This window comes from Sminthopsis crassicaudata, chromosome 5, assembly GCF_048593235.1.
Source record: "Sminthopsis crassicaudata isolate SCR6 chromosome 5, ASM4859323v1, whole genome shotgun sequence".
NCBI lineage: Eukaryota > Metazoa > Chordata > Mammalia > Dasyuromorphia > Dasyuridae > Sminthopsis > Sminthopsis crassicaudata.
The window spans coordinates 297,051,705-297,077,356 of record NC_133621.1 but is presented as its reverse complement, the minus strand read 5'-3'; the positions used below and the strand labels follow the sequence as shown (position 1 = coordinate 297,077,356).

Below are 25,652 nucleotides of genomic sequence, written 5' to 3'. Positions count from 1 at the left end.
TGTATTTTGTGCACTTTTAGTAGTAGTTAATTCAACTAACTGGTAGAAAAAAAAAGCAAATCACTAAGATGTTTTCCTTTGTGATAAAACTAAAATCTTTAGTTTCTTGTCATGCCTGCTAACTCTTGGCTGAATTGATTGAATTATTTTATTTATGCACAGAGGACACTTAAGACTTTTAAAATAATCAATTTTTTTGCCTTTTCTCCTAATAACTGATGCTACTTATTCAGGTACATTTGATCTGCAATTATTAGATTCCTGCTCACTCCCTTATGGAAACAGTACTTGCCCTCTGCTGTTGTTTCCCAAAAGGCCTTTCATGGGAATCCAACTGGCCAGTTATTTGTTTCCTTACTACCCATCTTAAAGACATCTTAATAGGTGGGTAAGAGTTAGGGGAAAATATAATTATTTCACTTTTAGATATGTTGAATTTGAGGTGGCAAATAAGTTGTACAGAAATGGAGGGAGTTAGATTTGAAGGTTGTCAAAAAGAAACCATAGATTTTGAGGTGGGATGTAGTCCAGCTCTCATTCTTCAGTTTGACAAACTTGCTGATTAAAAGAGACAGAAACAAAGACAAATTAGTAATGTCTTGTTTAGAAGCAGGCTTCTGCCCTTTCTCAATGTTCTTCAGGTTCCGTCTACTTTCATGGCTTCAATAATTTATTATTGGGGAAAAAAACACTAAGAAAGTAATCTGCAGAGACAAAACATTTAATCTGATTTACGTAGAACTAGCAGAAGAACTTTGAACCACAGAACTATTTGAGGTTGTTGGACATGATCTGAACGTAGTCAACATGAATATAATACATTTATTGAGCTCCCACTGTGTAAGCACTGGGCATATAAGTAAGAACAAGACAGTTCCTGCCTTCAAGGAGCTTACAATCTAATGGGAGAAGATAGCACTCAAGAAGAAGTTAAAAAGGGCGGGGGGAGAGGAGATGTAGGTGCTTTGTTCAGAGATATGATGGTGGAGTCATAACCAAACAGGACAGTTGGTGGGGAATTTAAGGATTGTGTTAATAATTGTAATCTAGAAGTGAGATCTTTCACAAAAGGGGCTCAGCCACAGGAAAGCGAGTCTAAGTAGAGGTATGATCTCTACTCACATGCCTTACTAACAGTACTATACCCTGATAGACATTATTGATGGAAGTGAGTACCTCAGAATTGTGAGTGGGGTGTTATGCTACAATCTTGTCTTTCCTTCTATTTGGGAAATGTTTTAATTGCATTAATGGAATCACCTGGCTGATTTGTTATCTCTGAAACACAAGTGTGGATTTCGGAGCTACAGTATATAAATAAAAGTGTAGCTGCCTATTAGGGTTGCCCCTAATATTTGGCGTTATACCTCTTTGCAGAACCCTAGCTTGCCAGCCATCATGGATTTAGGTTCTAATGAATCAGGTGACCTGGGAATAAAAGAGAGGTAGGGTTGGGCACCTGCTGCAGGGAGTTATAAATCAAGTTGTATAGTAGCAAAGACCTGGAAACATAGATAGATAGATATTGATCAAGGAATTTTGGCAGACAGATGAACTGGGATATTACCACACCATAAGAGAAAAAAAGAATTTTTGAAGAACTCAGAGAAACACAGGAAGACTTAAATAAACTAGTACAAACAAAACCTGCAGAACCAGAATATATAAAAAACCATATAATGACAACCAAAATAGGAACCAACAACAGAAGTAAATATCATATTATAATGAGTAGAGATGGCCCTAGAGAAGAGATGAAACCTGCACTTCAGGAAGATCACTTCGACAGTTGAGTGGAGGGAGGGCTCCAGAGAGGAGCAGCTTGAGGCAGGCAGACCCACCAGAAGCTACTCCGAGAGCCCAAGCAGAGAGGAGATGATGAGGGCCTGGACCATGGTGGGGTCAGTGTCAGTAGAGAAAAGGGTGTGTATTTGAGAGATTGCATAGGTGAAATCAGTAGGCGTTGGAAATTGGTTGGATATGGAATGTAAGAGATAGTGAGCAGTTGGAAGCTTTGAGGAACTAGAAGGATGCTGGCTGCCTTAATGAAAATATGGAAGTTTGGAAGGAGGGGGAAAGGTAGAGGAGGAATTTGTAAATAAGATTTCAGGCATAGGGGACTTCTCATTTGAGATGTCCAGTGGACTGTTGGAGGTGCAAGACTGGAGGTCAGTAGAGAAGTTAGGCCTGGATAAGTAGATTGGAGTTTTACTAGCATAGAGTTGGTAATTGCATCTGTGAGAATTGATAAGATCTACAGGTGAAATAGCATAAAGGGAGTAGAAAAGAGGGCCCCCTTAATGGAATGCTCTGGGACATTGGATAGAGAGTATGACTTGGATGACAAATCAGCAACCAGAGAGAGAGATAGGAGGAGAACCAGGAAAGAACGCTGTCTTGAAAACCTAGAATGAAGAGAGTATCGATGAAAAAAGGGTGTTCAACAATGTCCAAGGCTTTAGTAATGTGCAGAAGATTGAGCATTGACAAAGGGCCTTTGGATTTGGCAATTAACGGATCAACAAATCACTTTGGAGAGAACAGTATGGGTTGAATCATGAGATCTACATCCTGACTATATAGCGTTAAAAGGAGAGTTACAGGAAAGGAAATCTTTCTAGATATCTTTTTTCCTTACCCGTGAAATAAGGGGATTAGACTGGATGAGGTCCTTTCCAGTTCAGAATTTATGATTTTAGTAACCTAACCTTAGTAACCCTTTATGGTCCTTTCCAGTTCAAAATATATAATCTTAGTAACCTTACCTTAGTAACCTTAATATCCTTTATGCTATTTATTTTGGACATGAAGATAAACATTAAAAATACAAAACTATCAGGCTAACTTATGGCCATAAAGATATATGTAGCTAATATAATGTTTTCATACTCTCCCTAGAGAGTATGAAATGTTTCCAATATATTTAATATAAAATCAAGCCTATCTTTTCTTGTTCATATTGGAATGAGAAGGGTCCATTGATTTAACAAGATTTATTGAGGAATCCATGAAGCAAAAATGGTTCAGAATCTCTTATTCTGGCACAATGCTCAACTAAAGCACAAGCGAGTGCCCCTTTTGCAGCCCCCTATCATTCCAACTAGCTAAGAAAACTTTTTGAATTTTCCATCTATTTCTTCATCCATCTCATCAATAAAAAAGTCGAATAATATAAGGCTAGACACAGAAAACTGTAGCAAGTTGTTAGAGATCTTTCTTCAAAACAACATAAATTCATTAATGACAACAATACCCTGCGGATTCAGTTGAGCATGAATCCACCTACCCACATCTTTTTTACCATACCTTTCTCTATTTTGTACATACATTAAGAGATTTTGTCAAATCAAATTCAGATCACTGTGTCAAAGTATTCACTTGATCTACCTTGTAGACTTTGTTTCATAACTTTGTTTTTGGTGAATCTGCATCTTGTAATTATTACTTCCCTAGCTACCAACAAAATATTAATTTAACTATTGTAGGTGTTTGAGGTGACTGATATGCCCATTTATCTCTAGTTTATGTAATTCAACCTTTTTCCCCTTTTAAAATTTAGGACATTTGATTATTTCCAGTCCTGGGTCATCTTTCACATTTTCCATCATTCCCTAAAGATTAGTAGCAGCAGCAGCAGCAGAATTTTTAGCACCGCAGCAAAGGGACTCTGGTTCTAAGTTTATGGAGTAATGGATCTTATTGGCCTTGGAGCCATGAAAACCTGATTTCCAGCACTCCTCTCTCCTCCCCTCCCATCTCCCCAGGAGGTATATGACCTTGGGTAAATCAGCCAACCTCTCAGTGTTGCTTAAGTGCCCAGAGTGTGGTGAGAATGACCTTATGCAGTGGCTCTCTATACCAATGAAATCACAGGTATAATCACTGCTCTTGTAATAGAAGAGATCTCAAGTCTTTTAGAGGATTGAGATACTCTTAGAATATAAGACCTCATTTCTCTTTGGTTCCCTAACTTAGCAATGGAGAAACTGGATGTGCACCATTCTCTCCTAACCTACTGCTGCACAGGACTCATTCTGCTGAGAGAACCATCTTTCATCTGCTTATTTTCCTTTTAACTTTTAGAAAATTCTTATTAATTATTAATTAATTTTGCATAACTTTCCCTTCTAAATATATCCCTGTTCTCTTACCTAGCAAGTCATCCCTTGTAACAAAGAATAGAAAGTAAGAGGGAAACGTTCAGCAGAATTAATCACTTACCTATGTGTCCATGGGCACCTCACTTCCTTGGCTGGGCCTGTTTCCTCCTCTGTAAAATGAGGGGATTGGATTAATGCCCGCTGAGTTCCTTTCCCAGGCCAACTTCATCAGTTACAGATTAGGAAATGGAGAATCAAGAAAATCTAAAACATTGGACCAAGGCTACCCTGCTAATAACTAGACTTCCTGAATGCTTGTTCTTGACCAAGAGAAAAGGCGTCTTCAATGTTTCTGACTCCCATTCTTTATACTTCAATAGGTTTCTAAGAATATTTTAGTGAAATGGAGCTATCTATAAAAAGGCATTTAAAACAAAAGGAAAGGGAAAGAAATAGAGTAGATCTTCTGTGTATATCTCAGTGGATATTTGTATTATTTTGTTCCATCATGTACCTGGTATGAACTTGTAAGCTATGTGAAATGATAGAAGTTTGCTTTCCCAGTAAATTACTAAAGGCCAAATCATATTTGTCATTTGTCAAATGATATTTGTCATATCCTTGTCACCCATGAGCAATATTTTCAGACAACTTTGAATGAACATTGATATTCACTAGTTTTTTATAAAATTCTTATTTACACTTATATTCATAGAAAAGCTAGCTTACTGTCACTCAGTAAGAAAGCATTTATGAAGCACCTGTGCTCAAAGATAAAAAATAAAACCTGCCCTTGGAGGAGAGTATGTGATCACAAACAAGTAGGGCTGAACCTCTGGTTTCTGGAATGTCCTAATTCATGAATCCTAGCATAGGAGCTCAACAGGATCATAAAGCCCAGTTGTCTGATCCAGGCAGCTCATGTTACAGAGGAGGAATGTCAAGCCAACAAAGTGACTTACCCAACGTCATACGATGAATAAAGAATTGAACTAGAACTCTCAAATCTAGGCCTTTTGCTTCTTGGTCCAGTGGTCATCCACTGTACCACAGAAATGGGGACTATCATACATCAGGAGCTTTATAAATCCATCCTTTGCTGGAATTAGATGAAAAAGTTTTACTGAGAGAACTATCATGTTCTCTCAGTATGATATTTCAATTCTGAAACTTACTGCTCTTAAGAAAATAACATTTTAAGAAAAAATCTCTTCTGGGATTTTTAGCTTGAGAAAAAGAGAGAAAACAATTTTGTTAGCATAGGAAGTTTTTTCTTTTTGAAAAAGGCGTTCTGTACCATCTACCCTCATGCTTTTCAACTTAACCATATGTCATTTTAGAAACCTGATACAAATGCTTAAAATGCTAACAGATGTAGTGGATAGAATGACATGGAAGGAAAAAAATAGACATCCGCCAGTTGAAAATGAAGTTAACACTGTAACCATCCAAGTAGATTACTAGACTTTTAAGACAGCTTTCTGTGCATGTCTTTAGATGTTTATTGTTATTAATGTTTCATCATTAACTTCAGCCAGTGTTCCACACATGAAAAATTCTTGCTTTATACAGATCCTTACTCTACCTAGTAGATTTGTTCCAGAAAGGTTCTATTTAAATTAAACTTCTAAAAATTGAATTATTTCTTTCCTTTTTCATATTAAAATGTTAAATTCTTTGATTTTATTTCTGATTGAAATTCTTTGATAATCCTAGGCAATTTCTTTAGAAAAAATCAATTTGAACAAATCCTTTAGAGGAAAAGAATAATTGAACCTTTATTCAGTGTTTGATAATATTTTATTTATACATAAATGTGTTTGAATCTTTAATATTATTCTGCATCTGTGTTGTCCTTGATCCTTTTCTTTTTGTTTTTATTCGTATCGAGACCTTTGTTTGTACATGATCATCATAGTCATTCCTGAATATGCTCCTCCCACAGTCCAATAATTCTTCCCTTGTAACAGAAGCTAAAAGGGGACCGGGGTGGGGGTACAGTTCTCCCAAGTCCCCCCCAACATATCTGTATAGTGTATATAATATCCCCAAATCAATATCTCCATTTCTTCAATAAAAGGAAGGAAGAGATCCATGTTTTTCTCCTGGGCCAAGCTTGGTTATTAATCACACAGAGTTCTATTTCAGAATCTGAGTTTCACTTTATTATTCTTTCCATTTCTTTTTTCTTTTAGTCATTGTGTCTCTTGTTTTTCTGGTTGGGCCACATGTATCTTCCCATGTTTCTCTGGATTCTTTTTTATTTGTCCTGTCTTTCAGCCCATATTCCATTACTGTCATGCCTCACTATTTAGCCATTTCCCATTTGATGGATGCCCACCAGCTTTCTTTGCAGTTCTTTGTTACTGCTGCTTTAAAAGCTCACTTGGCCTTTTCAAAATAATTTCTGATACATTAGCTTATTCAAACCTTAAGGTAGGCTTCAAAATTTTGTGGCTACGATCTTACATTACTTTCCCTGTGTTTGTTGTCCTGTTGAGAATTAATGTGAAGAAAATCTAAGTTCTGACAGTGAATTTGGGTCGACAGTTATAGACCTAAAGCATTCTGGTTTAGTGTTCAATGCAGCATAGCTAGCCATAGTTTGGGCTTGCTTCCCTTAGTAGCTCAGCAGAGGGTGGGAAGCTCTGTTTAATCAGCTGTTGGTCAATACGAAACTTTTCCAAATTAGATGTAACTTGAGGGAGTTAGAGGAGAGCTTGTATAGTGGTAAATGAAACTTGATTCCCATGGTCTTATTTAATTCTATACAGGCTCCCCCTAAGAATAACAAGTAAGGTTACATTTCCTTCTCTCTTTGTACATTTTGTTAAAACTTGAAGTTACTACAAAAGCAGAGCTGACTTGTAGTCTTAGAGGGGGAACAATAGCAGCATACAGACACAGACAGAAAATCTTGATATAAATATTTGTTTCTATTTTCTAAGGGATTGGATACCAAATATGACTCAATCCTAGATGGAAGGGCATCTCAAGTTGATGGCATGGGGTAGAAAAACATTCACATTTTAGTGTTTGGTTTGGTTTTTTAGTCTGGATCTGTGACCCTAGCATTCCCATATTGATCATAGCAAGACTCCTATATGTCCCCTCTCTAACCATTTCCTTGCCAAACTGAACTTATTTTAAAATTCATGCCCCCACGGGGATGAAGGGAAAAAAACATTAAACACATCTCTGCTTGATTCAGCTGTATCTTCTACCCCCTCTTCTGTGTTCTCAAGTACACATTTGCCCCTCTTCAGAAGAGTGATCATTCCTACCCTTTTCTTTTTCCACAAATGAGGACAGAATCCCTATGCCACATCCTTAATAATTGATTCCAGTGTTACCCCCTCCCCCCCAGATTAGAACATTTCTTTTGCCATAAATATTTGGTGCTATATTTGGGAAAATGGAGAGTCAGGCCTCTGAAGGAGAAGCAACTCCAAAAGAAGATCCCAAAGCTGACACGGGGTGAGCATGAGACAGTAGTGATAGCCAGCTCTCTGAATGTCGCTGCTTAATAAGGAACAAACTCCCTATATGGCAGAGTTTTAGAGGAATTGCTGATTTGTCTTGATTTCATCCTTCAGAGAGGTTAGAGCAGTGGTCCTCAAACTTTCTAAATAGGGGACCAGTTCACTGTCCCTCAGACTGTGGGAGGCCAGACTATAGTAAAAACAAAAGCTCACACTCTGTCTCCGCCCCTCAGCCCATTTGCCATAATGTGGCGGGTCGCATAAACGTCCTCAGTGGGCCTCTGTATAGTGACGAGCTTTCAAGTGATCAGCTGATGCTGAAGAAGGCATGATGTTCCATGGACTACTTCAAATTATAGGCCAGTAGCCTTGACTTTAATTCAGTTTGAAATTCTTGGTCACATTTATAAAGCATTGTCTTAATGTGCACTCAGAAAGTGATTACTGTAAACTTTCAAGGATTCTTCAAGGATAAGTAAACTTCAAATTCAGTGTAAGTTAGTAGTGTGATTTGACAGCTAAAAAATGGTTTTAATAAAAGTAAAAATGAAATTTCTAACTCTTTTAATGCAAAATAATTATGTTAGATAAAGCAGTTGTTTAGACTAAGATCATTTGGGAGAACATTAGGAAAGATCTGACCTCCAGAGGGGTGGTCTGACTTGACTGAAGTGCAGATTCTGCTGCATCCTCAGACAAGTCCTAGAAGCAGTTGTGCTGGGTAGCAACCTCAGCTCCAGGAACTTTTGCCCTACATTGTAGGGTCAAATGCTGGTAGAGGGAATATTAAAAGACCCTTTATTGGTGCTAAACATGGAGCCCAGATTCACTGAACAAAAACCATGACAAGCCTGATGAGTAGTCACAGAGAGTCAGGGTTTCAGATGTGGGGTCAAACTTGGAAGAAGATAGCAACATTAAAACAGTTGCCTCTACTTCAAAGAAAAATATAAAATGATCACAAGCCCCAAAAGGACTTTGAATAAGATTGGGTAAGGGAAAAATGGGGGGGGGGTAATAAGGAAATACAAATAATGCAAGAAATTTTTGAAAAGAAAATCAACTAATTGGAAAAAGTGATCCAGAAAAGTATAGAAGAAAGTGACTTCTTAAAAGTCAGAATTGGGCAAGTATAATGACTTCTTAAGACACCAAAAAATATCAAGACAACATAATAAAACCAAATCAAAGAATGAAAAATAGAAGAGAATGTGAAATATTGCATTAGTAAAACTGACCTGAAGAACAGATTGAGGAGAGACAATATAAGAATTGTTGGATTAACTAAAAATCCTATTCAGAAAGAGTCTAGACACTATACTTCAAGAAATTATTAAGGGAATTTGCCCTGAAGTTTTAAAATTAGAGGGAGAAATAGAAATTGGGGGAGGAGGGAAAGCCCACTGATCACCACCTGCAAAAGATACAAGATGAAAACTCAAAGGAACATCATAGCCAAGTTTTAAAGCTCCCAGGTTATGGAAAAAGTACCATAAGCAAGAAAAAAAATCATTCTAAATACTGTAGAGCTATAATCAGTATAACACAAAATTTAGCATCTTCCACATTAAAAGACTAAAGGGCATGGAACATTATATTCTGAAGAGCAAAGGAACTGGGTTTGCAACCAGCAAAGATGAGTGTAATTGTGCATGAAAAAAAAATTGAGATTTAATGAATTAAAGGACTTTTGGGTATTCATGAGGAAAAAACCAGAACTAAATGGGACATTTTACCTACAAGAATCAGAAGAAACATGGGGTAAGCATTAAAGACCAAAAAGAAATTTAAGGTGGTTAAAGTGTTTACCTTTTTAAAAAAATTATTGTTTTTTTTTTCTGATTATAAATGTTTATTAACTTTTAAAGTACATGTTTCTTTATGAATCATGTTGAGAGAGAAAAATCAGAACAAAAGGAAAAAAAACATAAGAGGGGAAAAAAAAAACAGGAAAAAAGTGAACATAGCATGTATTCTACATGTGAATTACATCTAATCTCCATAGTTCTCTTTCTGGATACAGATGACATTTTCTTTCCAAAGCTTATTGGAATCAAACTGTTTACTTATGTGGGAAAATATTATTTATAACTTATTTATTTATTTTTTTTTTTACTAAGGTAGTTTGAAAGAATATATATAGATAGAAGAGTTGATGTTGAGTTGATTAGGATGGGTTGATACTAAAAAAACAGAAGCATATAGGGAAAGGTAAAATGGCACAAATTATCTCATACAAAAGAGATAGTTGATATTGGATTAGGTAGAGAGCAGATAGTAAGGGAAATAATATTTTCCCCTCCATCAGAGGGAGTAACATACATCTAGGAGGTTATAAAAGTCTTATTAACTTACATGGAAATAGGGTGATGGAATAAGGGAGATTGTTTTAGAAGGATAAGTGGATTAAGAATTAGGAGAGCTAGGGGATAACAGACATCTAGAAGGACATAAAAGACTTCTTAGTTTATAAAGAAATAAGGAGGGAAGGAGAGAATAAGGGAGGGACTTTTAGAAAGGTATGTAGATCAAGAAATTGAAGGGTAAGGGGAAAGGACAAGGGAGGGACTCTTAGAAGGTAGGTGGGTAAAGGAAAAAGTAAATATTCTTAGAATGGGTGCAGATTAGGGAGGCAGTGGTTTGAAGTAAGTTAGATGGAGATATATGGAAAAAAGAAAGAGAAGGATAAACAGTGAAGAAAAATAGGATGGAAGGATATGCAGAACTAGTAACAATAACTTTGATTGTAAATTGGATGAATTCCCAAAACAGACAGATAGAACGGATTAAAAACCAGAATCTAGCAATATGTTGTTCATAAGAAATAAATTTAAAAATGAGAGATACAGAGAGTAGAAATAAAGGAGTGAAGTAGAATTTACTATTGCTTCAACTCATGCAGAAAAAACCTGGCATAGCGATAATGATCTCAGACCAAGTTAAAGTTAAAATAGATTCAATTAAAAGAGGTAAACAGAATAACTACATTAAGGTAAAAGGTACCATAGATAATGAAGTATTATTTGATAGTAGACCTAGATGTATCCAAATTTTTTAAGGAAAAGCTAAATGAACTATAGATAGAAATAGATAGTAAAATTATATTAGCGGGAGACTCTAATCATTGCCTTTCAGATCTAGATAACTCTAACCAAAACATGTATATATGTGGAAAAAATGAAAAAGTCTTTTACCTAAAAACATTTACCTAAAATCATCAGTAGCAAAGAATATAACCTAGACACCTTCCCAGTAAGATCAGGAATGAAACAAAGATGCTCATTATCACTAGCATTATTCAACATTGCACTAGAAATGCTAGTAAGAGTGGTAAGAGAAGAAAAAATAAATTAAAGGTATCAGAATGAGCATTGAGATAATAAAAATTGTTCCTTTTTGCAGATGATATGATGATTTACTTGGAAAATCCCAAAGATTCAACTAGAAAGCAGTTGAAACAATAATTTTATCAAAGTAGCAGGATGTAAATAAATCCTTATAAATTATTAGCATTTTTCTGTATCACAAAGAGATTCTATAAGAAAAGATAGTAAGAGATGCCCCAAGGGGAGATGGGGAGGGAGAAGAAAAATATGGAACACAGAATTTTGCAAGAGTGAATGTTAAAAACTCTTTGCATGTATTTTGAAAAATAAAAAGTTATTATAATTTTTAAAAAAAGGCAGCCCATTTAAAATAACTGCAAATAGTGTAAAATGTGTGAGTGGACCTGCTACAACAAATCCAGGAACTACATGAACATAATTATTATCATTTTCTTTTTATAGCTTTTTATTTTATACACACACACTCACACACATGAAAAATTTTGACATTCATCCTTGTAAAACCTTGTTTTCCAAATTTTTTTCCTCCCTTCCCTCATCCTCTCCCCTAGATGGCAAGTAATCCAATATGTTTTTTGTTTTTGTTTTTTTGATGAGGCAATTGCTCAGGTCCTCCTGACTTCAGGAGTGGTGCTCTATCCACTGCACACCTAGCTGTCCCCAATCCAATATAGGTTAAACATGTTCAATTCTTCTATACATATTTCCACAATTATTGTGCTGCACAAGAAAAATCAGATCAACAAGGAGAAAAAATGAGAAGAAAAAAAAGCAAGCAAACAATAACAAAATGAGTGAAGATAATATGTTGTGATCCACACTCAGTCCCCACAGTCCTGTCTCTGGGTGCAGAAGTTTCCCCCACAAGACCATTGGAGCTGGCCTGAATCATCTAACTGTTGAAAAGAGCCACATCTATCATCGTATAATCTTGCTGTTGCCATATATGATGATCTCCTGGTTCTGCTCACTTCACTTAGCATCATTTTATTCCAGGCATCTCTGAAATCATCCTGCTGATTGTCATGAACATAATTATAAAACATTTTTTATACATATATGGACAGATGTACATAATTGGAGAATTATTGTTCATGAGTAGGCAGAGCCAATATAACAAAAATTCTATTAAATTAATTTGCTTATTCAAAACTATCCCAATTAAATTACCAAAAAGATATTTTATTGAGCTAGAAAAAATAATAGCAGAATTTATCTGAAAGAACAAAAAAAAATGTAAAAATGTTAAATAAATTAATGAAAAATATAAACAAGGGAGGTTTAGCAAACTATAATATAATAATAATGTATCATATTGAATTATAATATAAAGCAGTAATCATCAAAGCTATTTGGTATTGACTAAGGAATAGAAATGTGGATCAGTGGAACAGAGTAAATAGTGAACACAGTAGTAAATGAGTACAGAAAACTTACGTTTGACAAATGTAAAGATTTAAACTTTTAGCATAAGAATTCATTATTTGGTAAAAATTGTTAAGGAAATTGGAATGTAGTATGGCAGAAATTGGGTATATTCTAATATCTTACACCATTTACCTAAGGTTAAAATGGATAGATGACCTAGATAGAAACAGATATAAGAAATTTAGAAGAATGTGCAACATATGTCCTCTCAGGCTTATGGATAGAAAAAGAACTTATGAATAAATAAAAGGTAGAAAGCATTATGATATGTAAAGTGGATAATTTTGATTTTGTTAAATTAAGAAGGTTTTGTACAATAAAGCCAATGTAGTCAGGATTAGAAGAAAAGCCGAAAATCAGAGATGGAAGAACAAATTCTTTTATACAGTTCCTTAGATAAAGGTCTTATATCTCAAATATATAAAGAATTTGAGTCATTCCCCAGCTGGTAAATGCTTTATTGGATATGAATAGACAATTTTTCAATGAAGAAATCAAAATTATATAGTCATATTAAAAGATGTGTAAATCATTGTTGTTTAGAGAAATACTTACTAAAACAATTTTGAGATGTCACTGTACACCTGTCAGATTAGCTAAAATAATAGAGGAAAATGACAAGTGCTGGAGATGTGGAAAAATTGAAACACTAATACACTGTTGGTGGCACTATGAACTGATCCAAATATTTTGGAGAGCAATCTGGACTGATGCCCAAAGATTTATAAAACAGTGTATACCTTTTGAATCAGCAATCCCACTATTAGATTTGTTTTCCAAGATGATAAAAGAAAAAGGCAAAAAACTTATATTCATAGTGGTTCTCTTTGTAGTGGCAGAGAACTGCTCCCAGGATAATAAACTTCTGTCCCCACAGAAATGTGAAGATTGTGCTCCCTGAACTTGTAAGGCCCTCTAGGGGAAAAAAAAATGTTATTCACTGGGAAATCATTGAGAAAGACGGGAGAACAGTGAAGGGCTGATGTGGTAGATGATGCACAAAGCAAAATTGGTGCCCTGAGTAATGGAGCGCATCTTTGGTAGTCAGCATGAAATATCAGGAGTTTCTGTAAACAGATCTTGAGGTATAACAGAATTCTGTAACCTCCCCTGAAAGGAGTGCCTTGGTCTACCGTCCAGTTACTAGTACAGACTGTATTAAATGGTTGGCGTTTCCTGTGTACACATGTAGACACATGAATATATATCTATATTTATATATAGATAGATATGTATATGTGTGTATATATGTATATGTATGTATGTATACATATATACATATATACACACATAATATTGATTATCAGCAGAAAGGCTTGGGTCAGATGAAAAAGTCCAATTTGTGTGAAATTTGAAGATTCTGCTACCAAAGAAATCTTTAAAAGCCGTATCCAGGTTGAGGGGAAGAGCCATTTTTAGCCTGGATCAGTACACAGAAGATTCCACTGGGCCTTGCTCAGCTTGAGGGGTTGGGCGAAGGGCAGACATACATGCTTTAGCCACGTGATTTCGTCAGGGTAGCTGCTGCCAATCCTCATTCCACACTTCCAGTAAACAGACTCCAGCCTATTCTGTTTCATCTTCTGCCCAGTGAATAAATTAGGTCAAACAATTACCACAAAAGGAAAAACAAGACCTTAGGAGGTTGTTTCTGCAACCAGTAAAGTTGCTCAGCAGCTAACAATAGAAGACTAGCCCCAAACCAGTCATGCCCTGACTGATATTTTCCTAAAAATGGTTAATATCTGTGTTTACAAAGACCAAAAGCCTGAATGCTCTCATTTGTTTCTCATCTCTGCTTGAGCAGCAAGAGCTATTCCTGCAGTTAAGGCAGTCTCTAATTAGAATGAGTTGCAAGGGATTCTTTTATTAAACGGGGAATCTAAGACTCATCCAGTTTATATTATTAAATTCAACACAGTCTTGCCCAGTCCATGCAATTTCTGTTTCTGTTTCTATGCAAGTCTCCAGTGTCCAGTGCATCATATTACTGCTTTAGTTGTAACTTCATGTGTTTTCTTAGATACATTCATTCTTTTATCTCTCCTTGAGTGAGGCTAGAATTCTAGCCTTAGTTGGTTCACGTTTCCTAACAATCATTCTAGCAGCAGATTGAGAATCCAACAAATGCTATTTAGTTTCTTCAGGTTGAAATTGAGGTGGGGATCGTTGTTGTGCTTGCAGGTAGATAGTGGATGGTTATGTAGTGTTGGGAGAATCTACGGACTTCCAGGGAGTCATTTCCAATAGAAATAATCCTCCCTTATGCTTCACAGCCCCCAGAGAACCAAGAGTTTCATGACCTTCAGAGCTCACATTTATGATCAAACTTTGAGGTTTGCCAAGTGCCTCATGATCATTATCTCCCTTTACAACTGCTCAGAAGGGCAGACAGTGCAAGCCTCCTCAATGTCCAGTAGCACAACCCATTCCTCCTTTCTCATCTTGAGGTGCTCATCCACATCTAAGTATAAGTAACGGTGCAAATAGTCTTTCTTCAGTTTTGCACATGAGGAAACCAAGCATCAGACAGCCCTGTAGTCATATACATGGTGAAACTGAGAGACTTTTAGAAATATATATTCTGGTATTGTTTTCCTGGTGGATGGATTAGGCTGCAAAGTTATACAGTTGATGTAGGGCTAGACCTGGAGTCTAGAAGAACTGAATTTGAATCCAGCCTTAGACACTTTCTAACTGTGACCTTAGGCAAGTCACTTAAGTTTTCTTAGCCTTGGTTTCCTCATCTGTAAAATGAGGATTATAATAGCACCTACCTCTGAGGGTGGTTGTGAGATCAAATGATAAAATATTTATAAAGCATTTTGCCAACTGTACAGTGTTATGTAAATGTTAGTTATCATCATCTAAATCATCTGAATCAATCACAATTCTGTGACTTTTTTTTTAAGTGACCTAGACAACAAAGAATGCAGTTGAAGCCAACAAATAAATTCTAGAAATAGCTGTTGTGATGATGTGTGGTGGAAAATCAATGACCTCCATTGCTGCTTCAGATACAGAAGTCCCAGGTTACATGTCACGTAGAGGACAAGTCCATAAAGAAACAAGATTGGGCTTGATAGACTCTTCTCTTTTCCGTTGTAGCCATACTTTTCATATTCATAGACAAGTCTAGTCAAAGTTCAGGAAATTATGTTTAATGTTTTTAGGTTTGAATGAAATGATAACTTTTCAACAGATGAGAAGAGAGCTTGAGGCAAATCAGAATGTATTTACTTAGAGATAGATTGAGTTGCATCTTGAACTACTTAATGCTGTTTTAATTATTTTGTTTCCTGTCTGAAAGGATTTTGTTCTGTTTAGTCTATACTATGCTTAATTTGATGATTGAAAATCTGATATTTTTGCCCAGCAGAATTTCATAGTTCTTCCTCTCACTATTTTTTAATTCAAATAGACCACATCCATTTCTGCCATCTGCACAGTCTGAATAGAACAAAACAGAAAGCCATCATCATTAAGCTGGATACTCCTTCATGTGTTCTTAATACATTCCAGATAGTCTTTTAAAATTTCAAGTTTTAACACCTTTTTAAAGATTGTATTCTGTTTCTGAGCCCAAAAGGTCTACGATTCACAGCTCCTCTGAGTTTGTTCAGATTACAAACGAGAGTTGGAAAAAAAAATTTTCCCTTCATTTTTAGCAAGGGCTGGAAAAGGGCAGCTAGAAATGCAGCAATTGCCATAAATAAGCAGATGAATCATTTTAGAAGGATTGTGGCCTTGAAAAGAGAGCAAGCCTGAAATTCTGTAAATGTCCAGGAAGACATTGTCTTTATATATGATTAGAGGTGGCATTTGTCTCCAAATGGTACTTGGTTGTTCAGAAAACAAAAGGTTTTCCTATCCGGTACAAGTGTTTTTAAGCATCAGCTTACTTTTTATTTATTTACTTACTTTTGGTTTTGTCAGTTAATGAAAAGTAGCAGCCATAGTTTTCCTCAGAGTACTGACTATAGTACCAAGAATAAGTTGCAATTGGGGCCAGAACTTTAATTATTATGTGATATTTGTGAAGTGGTGCTTTTTTTTTTTTTTTTTTTTTTTTTTTTTTTTTTTTTTTTAGCCAGTGTCTCCTGTTTCTTTTATTCCAGCAGACAGAAGGAGGGGCACAGACAGATGGACAGCAGTCACAGACACAAAGTAGTGAGAGTACCGAGAGTAAATCTACCCCTAAACGATTGCATGTCTCCAATATCCCCTTCCGATTCCGGGACCCTGATCTCCGGCAGATGTTTGGGGTAAGTCTCTGGTGTGCATGAGTGCTTAATAAATGCTTGTTGAATTAAGGTTAGTTGAATTCTCAAGTCCTTTTAAAAGATTTTACAGTTGTCATGTGAATCTCTCATTTGGAAATGGCCTCACAGGTGGACTGAGTAAGATCCTTAGGCCTCAAAAAATTCCATCAGCCTAAAAAACCAAAACTAGAGGCTTATTTAAGGATTACACTTCCCAGTAATTCTATTCTTTGAAATGTATCTTGGGTAAAAAAAGAAAAATTTCTTAGTAACTCCTAGATTGCTCTTTTTACTGCCTAGATTTTAGAGGACATGCAAGAAATAAAGTAAGGTATCCACTTACTTATTGCAGAAAATCCCTCTGTTCTGATCACTTCTCTTGACAAGAAAAGTTGGTGTGACGGTCAAAAATGTAGGAGGGTTGAGACACCTTTGTGACTGACTGGTGGAAAACAGTCTCACCAATTAAACATCAAATGCTTCTGCCATTTACAAATCATTATGGTCAAAATTATCTGTATGTTCAAAGAAAGTGAATCTTTATTTTCATATTGCAGTACAAAACGAGAATGAGCTAAAGCAGCTCATAAAATAGTAGACCTGGAATCAGGAATGGAAGATTTTCTGGTAGTAGAAATCATTTTTAAAACATGCAAGAATAGGTACCACCTCACACCTCTCAGATTGGTTAAGATGACAGGAAAAGATAATGATAAAAATGATGGTTAGAATGTGGGAAAACTGGGACTCTCTCTAATGCATCGTTTGTGGAGTTGTGAAATGATCCAACCATTTTGGTGAGAATTGGGAACTATGCCCAAAGGGCTATCAAACTGTCCTTTGATCCAGCTGGGCTTGGATCCCACAAAGATCATTAAAATGTGCCCAAAATGTTTGTAGCAGTCCTTTTTGTAGTAACAAAGAATTGGAAAAGGAATGGATGCCCATCAGTTGGGGAATGGCTGAACAAGTTGTGGCACATGAAGATAATGGAATATTATTGTTCTATAAAAAATAATGAATAAGCTGATTATAGAAAGGTATTCAAAGATTTACGTGAACTGATTCCTCGAGAAACAAGCAGAACCTAGAAATACATTGTACGAGATTGTGTGATAATCAGTTGATCATTGAAAAGGTTGGTTCTTCCCAGGGGTTCAATGATCCAAAGCAATCCCAATAGACTTTGGACAGAAAATGCCATCTGCTTCCAGAAAGAGAACTAAGGAGACTGAATATAAATCAACACATGCTAGGTTCACTTCTTTTTTCTGGGTTTTTTTTTTTTTTTGGTTGTTGTTGTTTTTGTTTTTGTTTTGTTTTGTTGGTTTTTTTTTAATTTTTCTTTTGCTCTGATTTTTCTCTCCCAACATAATTCATAAAGCAATGTATATTAGAAATAAATAAATTTACTAAGGGGAAAAACAAAAAAAAAGTACAGGGATTCAGTATTTTTTCTTTCCTCAAATCATCTATAATGTTCTAGGATCTTAGTAATAGTCAGTTATAGAAGAGACAATTCTCAGTCTAGAGGAGCTGTGATCTGAGTCAAGTGATGAACAACAGGAAACAAACAGTTTCTTAATTAAGCAAGGAAAAACCCTTAGGAATCTCAATAGAAAAGACAATGGAAGGAATCTTTCCAGGACCATATTAGTATCTCCTTTAAGCCCACAGACCTCTGGACTTTTGGATAATATTGTTTACAACGTAAGAGAGAATGGGGAAGGGAAAGTGCTCAGTTAACCTTGTCTGCAATCCACCTTCTTTATAGTAGTGAGTAGAGCAAGGTGGAGCCCAGGGGGTCAGAGTCCTGTTGACCTCCTTGAGTAAGAGGCTGGCCCTTGGCTGTAAGGAGTTTCTGTTTGCTCTGTTTTGGTTCACAGAGGAACATATGGTTTCTGCTTCTGGCTTAGACACCTTGAAAGAAGCAGGGAAGATGACATTTTCTTCAACTGTGGTTTGATTCCTTGGTTTAGAAAACAATAGTTTGCCCTTTTTTCCCCTCCACTGACCCTTCCCCAAAGCTCATTTACTAGAGTCCCATGCTCCTCATGGTGAAAGCAACACATTATGTTCAGAAAATCAAAAGTCTAAATTCTTGTTTGTGAAGAGCTTAGACTTAAATGACCTTGCTGGCTATGGGAGAACTTTGGTAAATTTCAACTTCTCTTGGTCTCCATGTCTTCATCTGTAAAACGAGGGTAGGAGTGGACCATCTGTCACATCTTTCTGGCTCTAAAATCTCATGGTCCAATTTTGATTTTCAATCTCTATTGGCTCTTTGAAATTATTCAAATGAATGCTTCCCACTAGCAGCCCATTTTATGACCCAGGAGAAAACAGAGAATTTGTTATCTGTATCTGTTGATTTTGGCCTGCTTAGTTTTGCCACTTGGCCACTAAAAGACACACCATGACAGTCAGTTTACCTTTTATTGCTTGTCATTTCACAGAAGTCGTGAGAACCTCTCAACATGTTAGAATAACCTTTAGCCAAGGGGTTTCCCACTTTTCTCTTGGCGTTATTTCCTTTAGATCATATTTCAGAATGCCTAGAGCAATAATATGAATCTGTGATTCCACGGACCACACAGTTTCACAGAAATGAATCCCTAGTTTACTGAAAAAAAGATTTGAGTAGAATAGCACTAGTTAGAAGGTTCTTCTGGACTTCTCTGTCATTTGGGTGTGTGTTGATTTCTTCACTTCCATCCAAAAGCAAGAAAATTGAAACTTTTCCCAAGATAGCATTAACAGGAGAAAGATTTTAAGAAAAAAGATGAGTGGAAAGGACAGAGGAAGGAGAGAACCAGGTTTGCCAAGAGCAGCAGAGAAACCTGAAGGTCATCTGTCTCACACCCAGCAGCGCACAGAATGACAGAGTCTAGAGTTGGAAGAGAGATCATAGCGACCATGTGGTCTCCCCTCCTCGGGAGGCCTTGCCCAGTGCCATCCAGGGAGACCAGCTGGGATTCCAACCCAGGGCTCCTGTCTCCAGAGGGTCTCTGTGCTGGTTTGGAGCAGGTGAATTGTACATGAGTCAGTGATTCTAAAAATGAAAGAAATTAATCCTAATGAGATGGTTTAAAAAAACAAAAATATGAACAATTTTCTAACTATATTCTCTTTCCCTAAAAGTTTTTAAGAGTCCTAGAATTTCTAGCTCATCTAGTTCCGTACTTTTTTTTCCAGACAAGACTGAGCCCTCCCCCCCAAAGTTGTCTAGACTTGCATTTATGTAGTGTTTTTCCCCAACAGTCTAGGAAGGCTGGTAGCACTGTTCTCCCTGATTTACACAGATGAACAAAATAGTGGTCTTGGTTCTTTGAAGACCCAAGCCACATCTCCAATCCGTATCAGAACTGAGATACAAACTCAGGTCTTCTGATTCTGTATCCACTAAATCATGGTGTCCCACTCTTGTAGCAGTCAGTTCTAAGCTTTATTAGTAATAACCATCATTTAGATTTTTGTCATCTCAACTGCTTTTACTTTGAGCCCCTTTGTTCTACTTCTGGGATTTTTGTGTTTTTGGTGGTTATTAAACACACAGGCAGACACACACACACACACACACACACACACACACACACACACACACACACACAAAACTAACCAATTCTCTTGGATGGTATATAAGCTTGGGACTATCTCAATATTGGTGTAGCCCTTGTGAACCATTGTTTCGAACTCTTTTAGCCTTTCACATATTTTCATCTTTTCCCTCATTTTATGTGCCCTTGTGTATACCCTTCCAGTGTTCATAAGGAACTAACTAGTCCTGCCTCTGCTGGAAGTATTAATTGCTTTAACCACAGTATATCCCTAATGCTGCCTCCTTTTTTTTTTTTTTTTTTGGCTCCCATGTCTCAGTAGTGCTTTGCTAGCTTGTTTTCAATTTTACATATATAAAATTTCCTATCTTGAATTTGAATTATTCATTTGTGTTAAATGGCTTTCTTTATTTGAACTTTGAGACATTTTATTTTGGATAGGCTATTTAACTAAATTGTCAAAGTCACTCAGATTTTTTTCCTGTCATCTAAACCCTAGAAGACTCATGTTGCCTTAAGATCCATGAGCACTCCATCAATCCATTCATCCAAGTCATTGATTAAATGCATTAATTAGCACCGGATTCCCCAGTAGTACACACTAGGTTTTGAATGTGACCTTTTAACCATTTGTGTGGTTTCTGACAGATTGGTATATCTTTGTATCCCAGCTTCATTTTTCCATATGATAAATATCTAAAAGCTATTACTAAGAATTTATCCAAAACTTTCTTTTAAGAATTAGAATTTTGCTAAGCGATATTTGTTCCTTACACAAAAAGGTTTAAAAAAAAAAAATGGTAATCAGCTCTGTGTAATTGGAAGAACCCTTTAAAAATAGGTTTTTCCAGAAGGCCTGAGGAAGCAACCAGTCTCAGATTTTAATTTCTGGTAACAAAGTTAAACTCAGCGTGTCATCCTGGGCCGTCCAACTTACTGCTGTGGCCTGGAAGAGCTTCCTACATCTAGATGGATCACTTCTCAGAAAAATAATGCATAGCTTTCTTACATGATGTAACTTTGTTGAGGAAATTAAAGACTTAAGGACACCGTGGTGATATGGTAGATAAAGAATCAGGAGGATATGGAGTCAGATGTTACTATCTGTGTGACCCTGAACAAGTCACAGAACCCTGATTGCTTCCCCTTTTGTCTCCTTCCCCCACTCAGGATTATTAATGCTCTCAAGACTGAAAACAAGAACAGAATTTAATAGGCTCTTTTAGAGTGCTTGGTGCAATATAACCCTTACTGATAGTAATCAAGTTTATTTTTTCATGCCCGATTTATTGGAAGGGGCCAGGAAGGCAGAGATTGTATTTTATTTTTTGTATTCCTTTAACTGCCTTGGTTAACTGTTGGTACTCCATAATCATTTTTGGCATTAATGATTTGTAAGAAGGATATTCCCCCAAAATTTTTGGCATTAATTAAAAAAAAAAGTCTAAGATGATTTGGGGAAGGGAGGAAAGAAAATGTGTTAAAAAGAAGCAAAAATGGGGCAGGTAGGTGATGCAGTGGATAGAGCATCAGCCCCGAAGTCAGGAGGACCCGAGTTAAAATCTGATCTCAGACACCTGGCTGTGTGACCCTGGGCAAGTCACTTAACCTCAGTTGCCTCAGGGGGGGGGGAAAGGCAGCAAAAATGTAAACATTAAATTTTGAAAATTAAACTTCTTTTTCCTGAATTGAGAGAAAAACTTTTAAGTTAGATGTTTGGCAATAAATGTTTTGTTTTGTTTTGTTTTTTTTTCAATCTCTGCAGCAGTTTGGCAAAATCCTTGATGTAGAAATAATCTTTAATGAACGTGGCTCCAAGGTAAGTCCTGTTTCAATGTTCATGGCCCTTGAGTTTTTATAGTAATTCAGTTACTCTCAGTGATCAGTAGGAACATATATATATTTATATTTGAAAAACGCTCAAGCTCTTTACTGAACTTGACAATAAGTGTCTAAAGCCTGAATAGTTCAGGGCAAATGTCCCAAGTTACAAAAGCACCAGATTGGAGTTTTCCTCTCTGGCATGCAGGGAAGTCAGTGAGAAGTAGGAGGGAATCATCCCTTGTGCACACATCTCTTAAGCTTCTCTCCAAGAAGATTGGAAGCAGAGACTCTTTTAGAAACCCCTCTGTCCTTTTTATGCCATTGTTTTGTCAGTGAGGACTCCGAATGGTCTTTCCAGTTGGATGTGGCAACAGACCCAGTATGCGTCCTCCATAGACATTGGAAAGTTGGGGTCAGTCACCCCTCAGCCTTCACTCTGGCCGTCAGATGAGGCCTGCAGTCAAGGCTTTGGAATCCATTAATACTGCACATAGGGAATGGATCCCCCTTTTAAAGCAATCTTAGCTGCCCTCTAAACATAACAAAAGCAGGTTTTCATGGCCTCAATTAAAGCAAGCCTCAGCGGCCCAAATTTTCACCAGGAACTGATTCATTTCCATCTTTTAGATATCATAGAATGAGGCTCTGGCCACCAGGAGGCCCCTCAATAAATGTCCCTCTTTTCCCAAAGGCAAAAACTGATGATGGTTTTTCATCAAATTTCACAGTGCAGGGTTTAACAATAGATTTGACTCCTTCCAAGGAAATTTAATATCAGACCTGCAACAAAATAGGCAAGGAGTGTTTGGCTTCACCCATGCTAAATTTAATACTTTAATTACAGTAATTGTTTCCTGTATTCCACTAACTTATTTAGCATCCTCCATACCTGACTTGTGTGATTTTGAAAATGTATACACTTAGAAAAATGAAAGGAAAAATTATGAGTGGATAAGTTTATTACCGTATCAGATAAGTGTTATGAGCAAACTTTTAAGAAACAGATTTGTTAATTTTGCAAATGTTTTTCCTATTGGCAAATTAAATAACTCCCACTCGGCCGTGGCTAAATTGCTCAATTTTACTTTGCTCTCTTCATTTGTCTTGATGTACATACCTAAATATCCATTAGCAGAGCTGAAGCACCAAGCACTTTGTGCATATTCCTTAAGACAGGCATGAAACATGTACCTGCCCCCAGTACACTTGAACGTTATGCTCTGCTCCTTCCCCCTGGGGCGTACATATGATGCTCTATCACTGTAATAAATGCAAATCCCCTTATTCCAAAATAAATACTGTACCATGGAAGACAGAATTTTCTAGCATTAAAAATGGGACATTTATAAAGAATGATTTGAAAATGCGTCCATCCCTCCCATATGACACACACCATTGTCACTCACCAGCCTTGCCAACACTAGTCCAGGCTCTACTTGTTGACCTAATTTTCATTCAGTCATTTCTGCTCAAATTTGGCAAGAGTATTTGGCTGCAGCCAAATGTCATCACTTCAGAAGGTGATCAGAAAAGAAAAAGAAGGCCAGTTGGACTGTCATCCGAGGAGTGAGTTCATTTACCTTCTTTTCCCTGCCCCCATCTGCATGGTTCTTGATGCAGTTTCAACCTGTACCCAGGATAGTTTTGCCTAAAATCCTGTGTGTGTCCTCCCACCCACCCCACCCCCTTCTTGTGCCCTCTACATTTATACCCACAACCACCCCTATTTGAGAACTTCTGCTTCTGTAATTAACCACAGGCCAGGCAGTTTAAAGCACTCCCCAAAGCACATATACCTTTGCCTCCTTGATGAGAAACTTCAGCCCCGAGGACTTCAAGTGGCATGTCTTTTAAGAGTATTGAATTGTGAATGTCAGCTTTTGTTTTAACTGTGTAAGAAGGTAATTATGCTCCAGGCTTCCAGTTTTCAGTTAAAACAAACAAAAAAAGATTGGCTGCTGCTAGCCCTACAGAATTTTCCCCAGGAATATCCTTGGTAAGTATTTTTAAAGGGGATGTGAATCAGAGGTCTCTGCACGCTGAACCTCTGCTCCTCTGTAGCACAGGTGCCCATTGCTTGTTGTCGATGTCTCCGCAACAAGCAGGTACCAGACTGATGGCCCAGGCTGCGAGGGGAGGGGAGCAGCCACGTCCGGGATGAGCACCGGCTGCAGAGCCTGCGCCCAAAGGAGCGGCCCGACTGGGCTTTGGCTTTAAGTACTTGCTTCATGATGCTAAAGTCTGGAAACCTTTGGAAGCCCAATGTGATTTCATGGGATGTAGGTGCTCTGGGCACTTGAGGACCTGCTCCTTAGTGGGGAAAATAAGTTAACGAAATTCTGGTGAAGCAAAGGAAATGAATCTTTCTTATGGCTTCTTTTTCTCACTTCTGGGGTGTTCACTCCACCAAAACATGGTAAATTCACCTGATGGATTTTCTGCTGCCCTGTAACTTTCTTTCTAAACTCATGATAAAAACCTTCTTTTTCTCTCTCTTTCTTTTTGGAGGAGTCTAAAACCAAGTGCTGCTGCTGTCAGCTTTGTCTTGTGTTCCTCACTGCCCCTTTCTTCTCCCCGAGTTCCTAAAAGATATACCTTGTGTTGGGGGAAAATGTTTTTAAAGCGTAGCACTCAGCCCTGAAATAGCCCTGGATCTGCCTTCCAGCACTGATGGGAAATCCATCCATGGGTTCAGGCTGTGGCTCTTTGTATATTCTTGACTCTTTCCAAAGTTCTTGGCTGAAATGAGCCCCTGAGATTGCTCTGAGATGGGTGATGGAGGTAAACTGAAAGAGCCAAACACTAGAGTCTTGTCTTTAGGGATCACCTGAGATAAGCTGATGAGTCTTTTCTCTCAGTGACTGAGCTGAATTCCTCATGACACGAAGCACTTTTGTATATGTGGTAACAAATTCAACTTAGTGAGGGCTTGTGTATAAGGTGGGCATGTGGTTCTGGAGAGCCTGAAAGGAAGACAAGTTCTCCCAGGAAAAACCAGTCACTCACTCTGCAGGAGTGTTTAAATTTAGAAAATGACCATCCTGATTCTCCTGCAGTGGGAACAGGAAAATTAGTCATGAGGTCCTATGAGCCAGAGTATCTGTAAAATTTGTGTGCACTGAACAGGTAGGAACTGCACCAAGCCTTGGGAAGACCTATTTGTCCCGTCCTGAAATCTTCAATTCACAAAATTCTAGGGTTTTAAAAAACAATATTGGACACTGTTTCAAAGGCTCCCTTAGGGACCATCTTGTCCAGCTTCCATATTTTATAAATAAGGAAACTGAGGTCTAGAGAAGTGATTGGATTTGCCCAGAGTCATACAGGTAGCAAGGAGCAGAACCAGGATTATTTTCACCTAAATCTTCTGTTTCTTATCCCTGTCTCCCTCCCGCACTAAGGCTGCCTACTGCTAATTTTTTTGAAAGCACAGACCAATGGTATGCGGCCTCCTGTATACTATTTTCTAATTATTTTAAGTTGCCTCTAAAGAGTGACTTTTCCCTCATATGGAGCCTTTTTTGATTGTTTTTAAGGAAATTTTTTCTTCCCTCATTTTGCTTTGAAAGTTCTAAATTTTTTTATCCAGATTTTTTTAGATGGCCTTGTTAATTCTCTTGCTCTATCATTTTATATCTTTTCCTCATTACTT

General features: G+C 37.2%; 1 protein-coding gene across 35 annotated transcripts in view; it reads left to right on the top strand.

Moving 5' to 3' along the window:
• The window catches only part of RBFOX2 (RNA binding fox-1 homolog 2), a 287,058-nt gene that overhangs the window by 226,792 nt on the left and 34,614 nt on the right, over positions 1–25,652 (top strand). For 20 of the 35 annotated variants that reach the window (XR_012482832.1, XM_074271548.1, XM_074271554.1 and 17 more), the window contains 2 exons: positions 16,476–16,622; positions 21,942–21,995. Coding sequence is in view for 34 of the 35 variants with exons in the window: in XM_074271548.1 (XP_074127649.1) it covers positions 16,476–16,622; positions 21,942–21,995 (201 nt within the window). In the remaining variant the exon portion in view is untranslated. The remainder of the gene's footprint in view (positions 1–16,475; positions 16,623–21,941; positions 21,996–25,652) is intronic. The other 15 variants (XM_074271555.1, XM_074271559.1, XM_074271546.1 and 12 more) reach the window with 3 other exon arrangements.